At 49.1% G+C, this 15,323-nt stretch overlaps 6 protein-coding genes across 6 annotated transcripts; 3 read left to right on the forward strand and 3 right to left on the reverse strand.

Moving 5' to 3' along the window:
• Window positions 1-377: 377 nt before the first annotated feature.
• MIND_00861800 (uncharacterized protein) lies at window positions 378-1,626 on the forward strand (the record flags this gene model as incomplete). Its single annotated transcript, XM_037365279.1, has 2 exons — window positions 378-1,131; window positions 1,181-1,626. 2 exons carry the CDS (start codon window positions 378-380, stop codon window positions 1,624-1,626), a joined length of 1,200 nt encoding a protein of 399 aa, XP_037218521.1.
• Window positions 1,627-6,648: 5,022 nt separating this feature from the next.
• On the reverse strand, window positions 6,649-7,974 carry MIND_00861900 (APH domain-containing protein; the record flags this gene model as incomplete). The annotated part of the gene is made up of 1 exon (XM_037365280.1): window positions 6,649-7,974. One exon carries the CDS (start codon window positions 7,972-7,974, stop codon window positions 6,649-6,651), a length of 1,326 nt encoding a protein of 441 aa, XP_037218522.1.
• A 654-nt stretch (window positions 7,975-8,628) lies between these two features.
• MIND_00862000 (Gamma-glutamyltranspeptidase) lies at window positions 8,629-10,487 on the reverse strand (the record flags this gene model as incomplete). Its single annotated transcript, XM_037365281.1, has 4 exons — window positions 8,629-9,833; window positions 9,884-10,121; window positions 10,168-10,281; window positions 10,329-10,487. 4 exons carry the CDS (start codon window positions 10,485-10,487, stop codon window positions 8,629-8,631), a joined length of 1,716 nt encoding a protein of 571 aa, XP_037218523.1.
• A 526-nt stretch (window positions 10,488-11,013) lies between these two features.
• Window positions 11,014-11,760, reverse strand: MIND_00862100 (uncharacterized protein; the record flags this gene model as incomplete). Its single annotated transcript, XM_037365282.1, has 3 exons — window positions 11,014-11,082; window positions 11,130-11,270; window positions 11,329-11,760. The coding sequence occupies 3 exons, from the start codon at window positions 11,758-11,760 to the stop codon at window positions 11,014-11,016; spliced, it is 642 nt and encodes a 213-aa protein (XP_037218524.1).
• A 366-nt stretch (window positions 11,761-12,126) lies between these two features.
• MIND_00862200 (uncharacterized protein) lies at window positions 12,127-12,959 on the forward strand (the record flags this gene model as incomplete). The annotated part of the gene is made up of 2 exons (XM_037365283.1): window positions 12,127-12,341; window positions 12,395-12,959. The coding sequence occupies 2 exons, from the start codon at window positions 12,127-12,129 to the stop codon at window positions 12,957-12,959; spliced, it is 780 nt and encodes a 259-aa protein (XP_037218525.1).
• A 648-nt stretch (window positions 12,960-13,607) lies between these two features.
• On the forward strand, window positions 13,608-14,891 carry MIND_00862300 (NAD(P)-binding protein; the record flags this gene model as incomplete). Its single annotated transcript, XM_037365284.1, has 2 exons — window positions 13,608-13,651; window positions 13,697-14,891. The coding sequence occupies 2 exons, from the start codon at window positions 13,608-13,610 to the stop codon at window positions 14,889-14,891; spliced, it is 1,239 nt and encodes a 412-aa protein (XP_037218526.1).
• Window positions 14,892-15,323: the final 432 nt, after the last annotated feature.

Raw genomic sequence — 15,323 nt, forward strand, 5'->3', positions numbered from 1 at the left:
AGCAAGTTCGTCTGCGCCCACGACAATCCGATGGATTCCCACAAAACACTTGTCAATGTTAAGTCAACCCGCAATTTCCTTATCGAGAAGTACTCTGTCGGGATGACGTCAAGCTTTCTACGTCAAACTTTCTACGATTCTGGGTTTCCGTTGCTCTCTGGTTCACGGTTGAGTCTTGTGGGGCTTGCGAGCTGGAGTCTCAATTTCAAGTAGCCAAACAAGCAAGAAACTGCGCAGCAACAGTCATCCGTTGATCGGCGAACAACGGCTTTGATGATTTCGAAAGAGGCAACTACTAAAATAAATAATACCCTGATTCAGAATCCGAATCGTAAAAGAAATGAGGCGAACAAGCCGTCCAGCCGATCTGTTCTTTCATGCCCTTCCCTTCATCCCAACACCTCATTCGACTCTTAATTCTCCTCGCCTGCTCTGTTTTTCTGCTCTTCCTACTCTCCCTCCGCCATGACCGAGACCAAATCACAGCCGCCTCGTTCCCAGCGACCTTGTCGTCGCCAGAGGCTAGTACTATAGCAGAGGGCCCTCTTCCAAAAATTCTCCTCGTATCCGCTTTCTTCCCCTTCTCCAAGTCGAAACACACCATGCAGGAGTACGAGCAGTGGCTTTCTCGCTTTCTACAGCCCATCACCACCGACGTCTACTTCTACGCCCCGCCAGAAATAGAGCCGCTTGTTCGCAAGTGCCGTGGCGACCTGCCAATAACCATCGACACTACATATGCCTCACCATTCGACATACCCCCACTCGCTGGGCGACGACAACGCTACGAAGAAATGCACAGCCAGGACCGCGAAAAGTTTCGCCACTCCCCAGAGCTATACGCGGTTTGGAATGCCAAACCATTCTTCCTCGATGACGCCCTAAATCGGGTCTCACACAGCCAAAAATACGACTATGCGTTTTGGAACGACGCTGGCAGCTTCAGGGCCAGACACGACTACACGCATTGGCCCGATCCGGCGCGCGTGCAACACTTGTGGCAGCAAGCCAGTTTGCTTTCCCATCAACCACCAGCGGATCTCCTTTTCTTCCCGCTCACGGGTGTCCCCCACCCCAGCATGCGCCATTGGACGCAAGATCACGGGCCAATTGACAACGAGGTCAGCGAGGGTGTGTTCAGCTTATTTATCGCTACTTTTCCTTGTCCTGATACCATCAGGATCCTTTTTTGGCGGGTCGCCAAGCACTGTTTCATGGTGGCGCCAGACGTTCTACAACTATCACGACTATTACCTCCAACTTGGCCTTTTCGTGGGGAAAGACCAGACGCTGATAAACGCCATCTTCCTCCTATTCCCCTCCCGCATCTTCGCCGTATGGCTTGGCGATCCAGACGCCCCCGCCCACAATGGCCTTCTCCCGCTCGTCGATCAAGGCCCACTTGGCAACTGTGGCCCGGAATGGTTCTACTACCAGTTCTGGCTCGCCTCTCCCGCTGAGCGGAGCGGAATGCACGACATCTGGGAAAGCAATGCCCGCTGGTCCTGGTCCTGGTGGAAAAAGCGCGAGAAATGCCGTCTGACAAGACTGTCGACCATGACCGACCTGCTCAAACACCGCTTTGGCCCAGATTGGGAGCCGCCCATACACACCATCACCTCATGAACTTGGACTTATCAATCTAACGTATAGACTGTATTATTTAGAACGCGGGTATGCATTACTCTATTAATTCGCGCTCCCGACTTGCGCGGGTCGTTGGGCGCCTACAACAAGGTAGTCTTGGGTCCCAGTCCAACAAGATAACCGATGATCGAGTTGGAGAACGGTGCGATGACAGTGTCGAAGCCTTCGAAAAGTGGCGAAGCGCCCAATTGGTCTCGCCAAATGGGTGCGAACGCTGATTGAACCGCAGTCAAACCGAGATCAAGATGGTGTTATAGACGACTGCGGTCGCTTGAGCGACGCAAATATGTTTATGTGAACAATGGTTCACATGAGAGGGGGGAGCTCGCCAAATCCAAGTAAAAGCAAAAATATATATGTTAATACAACTGAATTACTAATCATTAAATACATATTCATCCAAATTCATACCATAATCATTGAGGGTGAATCCAAGGGCTGCTCTTCTTTCTATATCAGCCTTCAACATACGTGAAGTATCTGTATCTTCTGGCCGTTGTAACCTAGACAAAGGGAACCTAGACTTGAAAGCTATTCCATCCAAGGTCTTGACTCGTGATATGGCAACAAATGATAATCCTGGGGAAAAGTCTTTAGGACCAAGTTCAATGACAGCTTTCAAAAGTGTCAGGCCCTGGCTTTTGTGAATTGTGATAGCCCAAGCTAAAGCTAAAGGAAACTGGGTTCTAGAACAGGGAGTACCATTGGTTTCCCAATTTGTTGTTACAGGAGTAATAGGCACCCAAGAAGGATCAATGCCTGTCCAACCTGGAGTTTGAGGGCCTATAATCACATTAAGAAAGAGTTTACAAGAATATTACTGTGCAATATACCTGAGTAATCAGGACAAGAAATAAATACCACTGCTGGAAGGTCCTTTTGAGGATCTGCATTAGAGGCATAACAAATCTTCTGGACAGTGCCTTGTGCACCATTCACTAATCCCTTAGAAGTCCACATATTTCTAGTGATCATAACCTTTGCACCCTCTGAGAGGAGAATCATAGGATGTAACCCTTCTGCATCTTCAGGAGATCCTTTCTTTGACAAAGCCTTGTTTATCCGATGGTGTGTAGCTTTACACCGAACTATAGGTTTATTGAGTTTTGCCAAATTTGAAGATTGGCATCTTCAACAAGTTTATGAGTTGGCAGCAAGTGAATAACATCACTGAAAGTAGCACGCTCTTCAGCAGACAGTTTATCCCAGAAACGCTCTGAAAGCAGAGTATAGTCTTCTTCAGTCACAGCATACTCTCGTAAATGATACAATGCCTCTCTGAAGGCTGTTTGACGGGGATCATCACCTTCTTGACGGAAAACCCGAGTAAGAGTAAGAGACTGTTTGAAGGTTTCATATACCATTCTTCCTTCAGCAGCAAGTTGGCCTCTTGGCCCATCTGCTTGCTTAGTAGAAAACAAAGCACTATCACCCACAGGTGGGAGCTGGAAAAAATCTCCAAAGATTATAGCTGATTGACCTCCTAAAGTTTCCTCAGCTTTAGCTGGAAAAATCTGTCTGAGCCTACGGTCCACTTTCCCTAAGATTGCCCTTCCAATCATTGACTTTTCATCAATGATAAAAATACGCATACTATGCCAGCGTTGCTGCATTTTCTGAAGAGAGGCAGGAGCTAATTCTGAAAAATTACTATCTTTTGTGACTGGAATAGAAAGTGCAAATTGATCTGAAACTTGACTTTCATAAAATACTCAAAGTAAACCTCCCAACGTTTCTGGAAATAATATGCTGCAATAGCTATAGAGAAGATTAGTATGTTTATGTAATCCAGAATAATTAATACACCATACCTGGATTCTCATTTAAGTCCTTCCATCTGGTCCTATACATATCAGGATCATTTATATTGGGATTCCATCCAGGCATATGTTGATGTAAATCTGGCCATTGAATATCTGCAGCTGAGCAGGTGAAAAAAACACTAGGACAGCCAATATCCCGTATTTGAGCAGTTAAATCTTTACGTTTACTTGACCAGAATGGTCGAGACCCTTCAATTGGTGCAGCTGACCTAGAAACACGCTGAGCTAGATGATCTGCATTATTCCCCTCAATCAATTCTCTGATTTCTTCAACAGATAATGAGCCATCTTCTGCATGACTACGAGCATACCACTTTGATGCTCTCTTTGCTCTTTGTCGAAAAATTGTATTTAATGCCCAGTAACGAAACCTGGGATGCCTTGCAAATCTTCCATCTTGATAGCGAAGTAGATGTGCTGCCCATTCTTCCATTGTTACATTCTTATGACGAGTTTCTTTGAAATCTGCTTGTCCAAAGGGGAAAAGAGTAGGAAATGCATCAATAGCTATAGGATGTGCACTGTTCTCATTTATTGGAGTACCACGCATGGGAGGTAAAGTCAAAATAATCTCAGGATTATTCCCAGTAGCAGCTGCAGCAAGTTGCTCAAACTCTGTTAAGCCAGAACGAATATTTGGTGCAAAACCTCCAGAAAACAGTGGTACACCTGGATTTTCTGCATTCTGTTGAGGAGGGCCTTGATCCAAATTTGGCTGTAGATTTTCTACTGTCACATTTTGAAGCTGATTCATAACATTTGCATCAGCAGCAAAGGTGTTTAGCCGGTTCCAATCTATTTCAACCTGCCGTGATCGAAAGGTTGGATGATGCTGTTCCAAAAAAGACAACCACTGATGTAAAACTGCCTTTCGGACACGAAAGTCCTCATTGACAGTTTCCTGGTTAGCTGCAGATTGACGACGAAAAATAACAATTTCACATTCCTCTGGTAGAAGAGGAACTTTATTGTGAAATACTGCAGTATCTCGTGGAAAGTTACAGATATGCCCACGATAAGCATATTGGCCTCCATGAATCTGCCATACTTGGGTAAGGGCATGTACAGGTGAAATCAAAATTTCCTCCATCTGGGTTAAAGGAGGTAAAAAGAGGAGCAATTCCAGGATCCATCTTGTTACCATCACAGAGTTTGTCAGACTTTTGACATTGTTTGCATTTTCCATCTTTAACCTGTAGATCAAACCACTTCTCATGGCAGGAGTTACAAGACTCCAGTTGAATATCCATTAATTTTTTACGGACATTTTTAAGCAAAGCACAATCTTCAGCAGATATAGCAAGTTGATCTAGAGGATCTATATCTTGATTCTGATTCACAGCAACTGGGTCTGCTATCTGTGGATTTACCTGCTGAGCAAGTTCCTGTTGTGCTGCTTGCATCTGTTGTACTCCTCTTCTCTGTTTTCTATATGCACGCTGACGGGCACGACAACAGTGCACAAGTTTGGAAATTCCCAAAATCAGCAGAGGGCTGATAATGCTTTCCTGTGGTACAATAGAGCAAATTTTCATTATCTGGATGTGGATCTCTAGCTCTTCTAGTAGTTTCATCAGGTGCAGCAAGAATTTGAGGTTGTACTTGATTCTGAGCCTGTGGCTGGACCTGTGGTTGGTCTTGTAGCTGAGCCTGTGGTTGGACCTGTGGTTGGTCTTGTAGCTGAGCCTGTGGTTGAACCTGTGGTTGAGGTTGGTCTTGTAGCTGAACCTGTGGTTGCACCTGTGGTTGAGCCTGTGGTTGAGCCTGTGGCTGTAGCTGGGCCTGTGGTAGTTGTTGAAGTCCTAAAGTAGGAGATTGTGGTGGACTTTGCATTTCAATATCATCATCATCTGCTTGTGGAACTAAACATATTTAATTTTAATTTTATTCTTTTTTATTTTTAAAAACCAAACCTGGCTGTAACTGTTGAGCCAATTGTTGCAGTTGATTGACAGGAAGGCCCATGTATTGATTATCTGCATGACCTTGCTGAAAGACATCAGCAGCAACTTGATTATTTTGAAGACCTAGAGCAGCTAGCTGTCCAGCTACCTCTTGAGAGAGGCTAAGATTTCTGCCATGATAGGGAACCTGTACTAAATTTGGTCTGCTAGGGCCAGCTTGAGGTTGCCGTATATATGTGGGCTATCAAGAACACGACCCTGTCTTTCTGCATGTTGAGCAGCTATTCTTTGGCGCTGAGGAGTATTTGGAGGAGTAGTCCTATATAGTTATTATTGTCTGAATAGAAACTTTAAAGTAAAAGATACATCAGGAGCCAAATGAATATCACTAGCAGAATACTATAGACACTTGGAAGTTGCATCAGCCCTGACTATTATTTTAGTCTAAACAAAAATTTATAAGGGATTCTAAGGACAATACCCAGAACAGAGAGGGAGAAGGGAAAGGGAAGAAGCAAGCACAAGAAACAGTCTTAAGTGGCCAGCTGCGAGCATTATCATTCATCTGAGCTAACTATATCAAGCCAATCTGCCTGAAAAGCGTTGCAAACAGCATGTGCTGTCAACGTGTCAAAGGTGACACGGGAGATCAGCCGAAATCACCCGGATGACAGAGGTCACACACAGGTGACAAACGCTCGCGCGTTTGGCTGCGCGCGCGGGCTGCTTACCAAGCGCTGACTAATATATCCAAGGAGGTTATTCGCGCAGGTTACGACATCAACGGGAAACGGTACCCTATATCAGAAATGGGGGTCGCAAGCTCCCCCCATAAAGTTGATCGTGATTACGCTACGATGCCAGGAATTCAAACGAGTTGGGAGGGAGAAGAAAAGTCGTTTTTGAGCACACATGACCAGACTTGGACGATACTTTCCGGTGCTTCTCGGCTTATTATGCTGTTCTCCAAGTTTTAGAGCTGGTTGAGGGCTCACGTTAGATAAAGTGGACGTCAACCACTGGTCAGACACATTTCGCATGTCATCTCATCCAACTGCGCAAATATCTGTCATTGCAAGCGCATACTGGTGGTGTCTGAATCCACCAAACAGACCCCCATCCCAACCAGTTTATACCGCTCAACAAGCTCAATTTCAAGCCCGTGAGTGTACACTAGACTGTCCTGATTCGAATTGACTTGGCATTCGCCTGTTTTGCATTGCCAAGACCGACGCTCAAGGCAGAAAAACTACACACACAATTCAGTCACTGTCCTAACTGACACTAAGCTCCATCAACGTCTTCAGTCCATCTTGCAGTTGCAACCAGGCCTCCTCCTCTAGCTCTCCATCCCCGAGACAGACAAGCACAGCGATCTCCTGCCCGACTTTCCAGCCCGCCTCTTTAAACGCGTTTTCCTCTGGCAGAGCACGCATCACCTCTGCAACGAACTTTGCGCAAATCGGGATCGTGTGGTGCTCATTCGCCATCGCGATGACAAGGGCCTCGAATACATGCGCCTTTTCAGTCAGATAGTAGTCTGTGGAGCCAATCGCGGCGAGGATGGTCTTCATTTCGTCAAAGTAATACTGACGATACTTGTTCAATTCTTCCGGCGAATTCTCGTTGTCTGAATGAGGCCAGCCATACATGAGGGGGTCCCAGTCCCGCGTGATCCAGCCCGGGAAGCGTGCAAAGCCGAGATAGTCAGGCTTGGTTCTTGCGTTGTCCCAGTCGATGAGTCCTGTGATATTGCCCTCGCCGTCTACCATTACGTTTTGTGAATCGAAGTCGGGCATGGTTAGCGTGTAGTGCGGCGCGGTTTGGGGGAGGTGAGGGAGCATTGTTTCAATAATTTTGACGCAGGCTCTATCATAGTGGCTTTTGGGATTGCGGAGTATCGGGGCCCAGATATGCTCTAGCCAGGAATCGCTTGTCGAGAATGGCCCGTAGGATATGACACCAACGTTGTCCGGGTCCTCTTCTGGTTCTTCCCAGCTGAAGCACGGTCCAATGCTGCTCATTCTGCTATCAGAGGGAAGTGGAGGCAGCAGCGACCCAATTGCTTCAAAGCGCAACTCGCGAAGCTGACAGGAAAACCCGGCAAGTTGCGAAAGTATTTTCAAGCGTTTCTCTTCAATGGACTCGTCATCGTTGAACCACATTTTTGCAACACTGACACCAGGAATATACGCCATGGCAATGTACGGGGCGGATAGTTCGTTGTTGTCGGTAACGTCGAAGTGGTAGACTTCTGGGATGGGGATGGTCGTAGTCGCGCGGATATGTCGCATAGTCTGGACCTGCGACTCGATAGCCTGGCCCGCTGCGCCCTCAAGGCTGCCAGACTTGCCAGTAATGGGTATCCGAATAACTATTTTGCGGTCTCCGTTGAGCTCTAGGATGTGGACAATATTGAATGAGCCATAGAAAGTGTCGACAAGATGGGCAATCGGTGCGGAGGAGGATGGGATCGGCTCTTCTTGGAGCCCGCTATAAATTCTCCAGCTTAGCGCAACGAGGTCGTCGGGCTTGATGTCCAGTAGTCTTCCAAATTCCTCATTTTCAAGTTCGGAAGAGCTTGAAGGCGGGGATGACATTCCTCGTGGAAGCGAGTGTCTTATTGCGATGGATGTGGGGAAAAGGTGGCTTTCTGAGGAGTGTTACGTGTGTGGGCGAAGGAAATCATCATAATTAGTGTCCGAGTTGGTCGAGTGCAACTTGACTCAACTCGGTGATGTATTGACAGCTGTCACGCCGATCGCCTTTCTCTCCTCCCGCTTGTGCTACAATGGTTTCTGGCCGGTGTAAAACCTTGCTCTGGCAGCTTCGACAAAAATATTTTCCGTCATCAAAAACGGCAGAAAGAAAGAAAATTCAAAAGTCTCAGAAGATCAGAAATGTTCATGGGACACCATAGAGCGTTCAGAGGGCCACGGAACCAGCTAGCCATTAAAACGGCTGGTACTCCCATCCTATTTGCTCTTGGTTTCATGAATTCCTTTATCCAACTCGTTGACTGTCTTCTGATTACCTGGCACGATCACGACCAGGGAAGGACGAGGATAAACGCCATCTTCCTCCTACTCCCCTCGCCATCTGCTCGGCGAACCAGATGTCCCCAAGCGCCCCCTCGCCGCTGAAGAGTGCCTGACCTGGTCCAACACCCGCTTTGGGTTAGTTTGGCTGCTCATGAATGCTCACGCTGAAAATTAAACGCAGACTGTCGTATTAGAATGAGGGTATACATTGCTCTAATACGCACTTCCCCCGCCCGCAGACTTGCGCGGGTCGTTGGACGCCTCGAATGTCGAGTCTTTTTTGACGATAACGTGACTGGTGCTCCCAGTGTAGTCCTGCGTCGAAACGTTGTACCCCAGTCCAACAAGGTACCCGATTGTCGCGTTGGAGAACGGCGCGATTCCCAGTGCAGCACCTGCCGCGGCATTGACAGTGCCATAACCTTCGAAAAGCGTCGAGACACCCAATTGGTCGTGCCAGCGTGGTGTGAACGCTGACTGAACTGCAGTCAAACCAAGATCAAGATGGTGGTGCAAGTTTTGGAGAGTTGCAGTGATGATGCGTGAACCGCCTGCAGAGCCAGTCGCCATTATAAACTCGCCTGTCTTCAGGTCCTCGGCGATGGACGACGATATAGACGACTGTGGTCGCTTAAAAGGTGCAATAAAATTGATTGGTGAGGCCGGGAACCCAAACGAGTTGGTCGAGTTGGGAGACGAAAAGTCGTCCATCTCATCGTTTAGCACGAATCCGTCTTCAGTCATCACCCGACTGCCCCAGTAGAGGTTGACGGTGCTGGTCAACGAAACTGCATTCCCCCACTTGTCCACCGCAGCCATGTGGCTCGTTCCATGGTCATCAAGAACAGAGTAGTTCGACGGGATGTAGTATGGGGCCGTGAAAGTCGTGTTGAGAGGCAATCGGGCGCGGATGGACGCAACCGTAGAGTCCTGGAGATACAATCCCTCCAACTGGGTCACGTTCTTGGTGAACGCCGGATCACCGAACGTCGTGCGTTGACCGTAACCAAACTTGGTGCTCTGAATTAGCGCATGGGTCGTCTGGTCAGTTTCGATGTCTTTGGCATAAGCGTCAAATATTTTGAGGGCAGAGAGGACGACAGTGCCAGACGATGGGGCAACAGTCGAGAAGATGCGGTAGCGGCCGCGATAGGTGATGTTTCTTGGCTGGCGCAGGATCGCTTTGTATTTGGCGAGATCTTGCGTTGTCAGAATTCCACCGGTCTTACGAGCCGCTTTGCTGGTGTTTTCCGCAATGGGTCCACGGTAAAACGCATCGGCACCCAGTGCTGCGATCGTCTCAAGGGTTTTGGCGTATCGCTTCCGGTAGATTGTCTGGTTAAAGGTAGCAACTTTGCCGTTTGGTGCGTAGACTTCAGCCCATAATGGGTCACTGAGCAAGAAAGGATAAGTCGTTGCTATTAATATATGGCATCAGAATCTGATCTTAATCCATGGAAAGCCTTACGGTTGAGTGCTGCAGCCAAATCGACATTGACCTTGAACCCGCCGCGTGCGACTTTGATAGCAGGGATGAAGAGCACAGGCCATGGGAGTTTGCCATGTCGCTGGTGAAGCAATTGCCAACCTCGCAGCTCTCCAGGAATACCAACCGAAAGACCACCAATGGTCGAAGCAGTGGGGTTCGAGTTTTGCGAGTACATGGTGACATTGCCGAGAGCTGGCATTTCCTCCCTAAAGTCGATCTCATGATCACTTAGTAGGACAAAGTTGTTACGCGTTGATACACACCGTTTCGTAGGCAGTTCTGCGTCCATTTTGGGAACGCACAATCATGAACCCTCCTCCCCCGATTCCTGAGTGAAACGCGCCGATAACGCCGACACAGAGACCCGTAGCGATGATCTATAACAGCTTAGAAATCCAAATGACGCGTCAGAGGAATGGCTCACCGCGTCCGCGGCACTCCCCCCAATTTTGAGAATCTCGACACCATGGTCAGAGCATTCTTTGACCTCGCTGACGACGGCCCCGTGTTTTCCACGCGCGTCGGAGTTGGCAGACGTGGAGGCCAGGAAAAGGGAAAGCGCCAGAAGGCGGAGGAGAGCCATGGTGGTAAGTACAACGGACTCAAGGGACCTGGCTTTTATACGTCACGTACATATGGACGTATTTGAATGGATTGATCTCTCTTCGCGTGGTGTCAAACCGCTCTCAGCACTCGCCGAACGTTTGCGCTGCCAATTGTCCTCGATTCTGACCGGAGAATGGCGGTATGGCGACATTCCAGGGCCATTACCCGACGTAGGCGATGGAAGAAGCTGCTTGAGTGCGAGAAGTTGGCGAGAAGGAAGGAATTTGGGAGTTCTTGAGCCCTCGACAAGACTTCGATGACAATCTGAGAACAAGATGGCGCAATCCGCGATAAGCGCCATAGACATCAGTTCAACATTTCAGCATCAGCATCAATTCGCGAATAATGGATCCCGAGCCGCTGTGCACAGTTGGGGAAAGTGATTCTTAGAGGATTTGTCGGCTTCAAGCTGGTCACGCCAAAATGTCACAAAAAATATGTCAGTACACATTTCTAGGCTAAGTCCATAATCTTTGTACAACAGGGTAGTCAGATAAGATCAACTAACAGGTGCCGAAGGTTGCACCCAGGCTTACTGCGGTGTTTCGGAAACCCAGGGTAGTGCCGGAGGCCTTGAGATGAGGTTAACAGGGCATCAATTATTTTGGATTATACGCACCAACAATGGGCCAGACAACGAGCAGAGGGACGATTGGTACACTGTTGGAAATCCTTGCTTGGTTACTTGGCTCCACAAAGTGTTGACAGCATCCTGAATGGTTTTCTGGTCTACTTGACTCAGTCCCGATGCCTGACTGGACTAGACACATCGCAACACAGTCAGTATCACTGGCCTACACAATGGCAAATCGTCGTACCAACTGCGATATCATTTGACTGAGTTGTTGGACGATTATCGCCACCTGAGTCTTGGTGTCAGGGGTGACTGAGCTGTTCAGCAAGGCCAGCAGTTGGGCAACAGCGCTCTCAAAGCCTGACGCAAGGGACTGGATTGTCGCGACTGCGGAGCCAGTTGGGAGAGCCGGAATACTCGGGGATGGGACAAATAGGGACGAGAAAGCGCTCGACAGCTGCGAGATGGCTGCGGCTGGAGCTTTGGCAATCGCAGCAGCAGCGGAAGAAACCGCAGGCGAAACATCGACCAAAGAGGGGGAAGGACCTAATGTAACGGATGCCTGAGCATTCACGTTCGCATTGATACCAAAGTCGGGGACATAGATAATTGCAGGCATAGCATAGGACGAGGAGACAATGCTAGCCACAACAGCAAGGCGTATGGGGGAGAGCATGATCTTCTTGGGGTCGTTAAGGTCGTTGAAGAGGGATTTTGAGGGGCAATCTTAGAACCCAGAATTTATACTCGGTGTGCATTCTCGAGAGAAACATCCGGTCTTGCATAGCAACTGGAGCAAAGCTGGAGCCGAGCTGGAGCCAGAAAGCGGAAAATGCAGAGACCCACTCAAGATTGACTCAACAGGAGAAAATGAACGAAAATTTCACAGCCAGGTGGTAGCAACGTGGCGGTTGCTATGTGGTTGGTGAACAACCGGGACAGAGTCACAATGATGCGCTGTCCGGCTGAAACCGTCATCGCGCATAAAACGCGGCACTAAATCATACGAACTCTTTATTGTTTTTTTTTGTTCCTGGCCACCATGTCCTACTCGTCGTTTTTCATCTCAGGACTTCTCTCCCCAGCGTCCTCAGCCCCAACATCGGAAAGAAGGTCGTCTTTACCAGTATCCGGTCACTCGAGAACACCGTCAGAAGTGTCGCACTTCTACTTTACGCCAACACGCGACGATTACCGTTCATTCCTCTCACTGGATCTAGCCCACCGACGGTCCATTGGTCCATTCTCTTTTGACTCGTGAGTTAGACCCCTCTTCTCCCCACCGTCGAACCTAACTCGGTTTGCTGCAGCGTGATGGTTCCAGACTCACCAACTGTACCACCATCTCCGCGTATTTTGCCGTCTGCTAAACCTGCTCCGATGACCTCTCTTCCGAGTCTTCCCGATAACAACAATCTCGATGTCCTCAACCCTTCTCTTTCACGAAGTCCCACCCCTGTTCAGCGCAAACCTTCTGTTGCCTCACAGGCGACCCGGGCTTCTGCGACATCTTCAACGGTGTCTACGCACTACCGTCGCACGCGTAGAGATCGCGCATTGGAGCGTCTGGAAGGAAAGAGGCCCGTAAAACCGAAATTTGAGGTCACGGGCAACTTCATCAGTCTGAGCGAAGATGAAGACGAGGACCAAATCCTCCCTGCGGATGAGGAAATCGACCTCTCATTGACGAACGACCAACTGGCCATGCTTATCGACAACCCTTATTATGTTCCCACCCCGCCTGCCTCCGCCGAACCTCCCAAGCGCGCTCGTCGCAAGACTGTTCTCGGCCTGCAGTCTTTCATGGACTTCCGCAATGATGACGACTCTAACTCACGCTGGAGCTGGCGAAGCTTCATAGAGATAGCGACATGACCGCTTTCTGAAAAAAGAACGCATCGTCGTTCCACCTTATGGCCTTATAATTCTGCCCTTACTTTTGTACGCTTATCTCTCCCCGCCTCACTCCATTCATAATGTCCCCATATCACGCCAATCACGCTCCCCACTCAACACTTTAATGCTTGTTATTCTTCGTGTATTCTGTTGCTTTTACTGTGTATTGATCCGTAGTTAGTTTTAGTAGACCCGTCGTACTTATAATGTTGTCGTATACCGTAAGTAGCATCGTGAACACAATTTTGTTGTCTTGAAAAAGAGTGATGTCACTAGTACTTGGTCGCATGAAAGCCCAACTTGGGTTTTACCGCCACCAATGCGTATCTTGAACTCCTAAAGTAGGCTCCCACGAACAAATGAAGGGAAGCAGGCGCCACCATTAACGCCTCTAAGGCCGAGCTGCCCAACCCAGTCTCTCGGATCTGCATTTCCTCTTGTCTTGTTCTCAGTGTTGCCGCCAACTGTCGACGTGAGTCCTTTGTCTCACCTTCTCGGTATCCATATGGCTGCTTCGGGACTCGCGCCGTCTCTGCACCGCCAACACGGACAAAGTAAGCAGCCGTTCATGATATATACTATTGTTCGTAGAATGAAGTCCCGGCTTCACTCTCTCGTCCTGCGACCATGCCATCCTTTTGCTACAAGCTAGTCTCCATGTTCCACAAATTGTGCGTTCATTCGCCCCTAACACCCGACACTAACGACTTTTCCAGCTTTCCACCTCCTCTACATAGCACCTTTCCTCCCACACCGCGACGTTCACGCCAGCAGCGTCTACAACCAATCCATAGACTGCCTCCTGAGATTCTGTCGAGGATCTTTGTGGCTGCTGCCGAATCCGACCCATCAGACGCGACAACCGACCTCATTCCATTCACTCTGTCCCAAGTTTGTCGAATATGGCGCCTCATAGCGCTACATACGCCGGCCCTCTGGCGGCGAATTCCAATTGTCGTGGTTCACTCGAACATGGACGGCCAGCAAAACCTGATTCATGCCCGAGTTCTCCGTGCCAGATCCTCTCCGTTGGATGTTTGCTTGCGGCCAAACCGTGCGATGCGCGTGTGGGGCTGGGTCAGGCCAGTGTCACAGCGTTTGGATGGCCAGAATGTAGACAGGCTTATGAAGAACCTCGCAGTCCAGGCTCATCGTTGGCGCTCGTTCGAGATCGAAATCTTCAGTACCAACGCTGAGCCAAGAATGGCAAGTGCTGCATTGTCGAGTTTACGTTGGGCTCCTAGAGCCCTATGGCTGGAGTCAATGAAGCTAGTCTTTCGCGACAACGAAGATGCGACCGAGTTTTACCTCTTCTCTGGCTTTGCTCCTCGTTTGAATCGACTTGTGTTGGACGGCATACGCATTGCCTGGCTTCCGACATTTGTGGGCATGCTGACTTTCTTAGACTACCGACACCACGCGTTTTCAGATGGAGAAAAGGCCGCTGCGGAACTTCTCCATGCTCTCAGAGCATGTCCAGCCTTGCGAGAATTGCGCGTCCTTTTTCCCGATCGTCCTGCTCTTCTTCCTCCTTCCTCCAAAATCAAGACCCTTGCTCGCCCATTACCTGCAATTCTCCGCCGCCTTTCGTCCCTTCACCTCCTTGTGGATGGCTCTGAAATTCCCCGCGCCATGCTCCATCTGTTGAGCTCGTTAAGGATGCCTGCTTTGCGGACACTCGAACTCGTCGACTTGGCACGACACCGCAAGCCGTTCCCCAACCTCAGGGCCTTCCAGCGCGTCTGCCCTTGTTCATATGAAGTCATGCGCATCACGGGGCAGTATGGATTTGCGGAGAACGGTCGACATTTCGTCAACTACCCAGAGAAACGGTTGGTGCATTTCGCGCCAGTGATGAGGAAGCCCCACGGCAGGGTGGAAAGCGGTCGGAGCGAAAGTCGCAGAGCATGATAAAAAATGATTACAACTCTTCGGACTCTTCATGACGATAATGAAACCATGTAGTCTCGTCCCCAGACATTCCAGTGGACTTCGAAAATCTCCGCAGGGAAATTTCGGAACAAGCATCAATGATATCAAAAATTTCGGGTAAGATCGGGCGACGGGAAGTCCACTGGAACGTCTGGGGCATTTCGTACCGTAGACTGTAGATCCATCACGCTGTCACATCTTGGCGGTAGCGGCTTCATCATAATAGATCAATTTGCTGCCTAGTGCTCCTAATCTCAGAGCTTTGCTTTCCTCACTACAATGCCCGACGACGAGCCGCCATCCAGCGACTCTGACCACGATGACTCGGCCTCGGAATCTAGTGGGCCCGACATCTCAGTTACGACACCACCTGCTTCCACGCCTCCCACGGCTGTCGATGACCTCTCAGAC

The sequence above is a fragment of the Mycena indigotica genome, assembly GCF_014461135.1.
Source record: "Mycena indigotica strain 171206Taipei chromosome Unknown Mind.scaff0007, whole genome shotgun sequence".
Lineage (NCBI taxonomy): Eukaryota > Fungi > Basidiomycota > Agaricomycetes > Agaricales > Mycenaceae > Mycena > Mycena indigotica.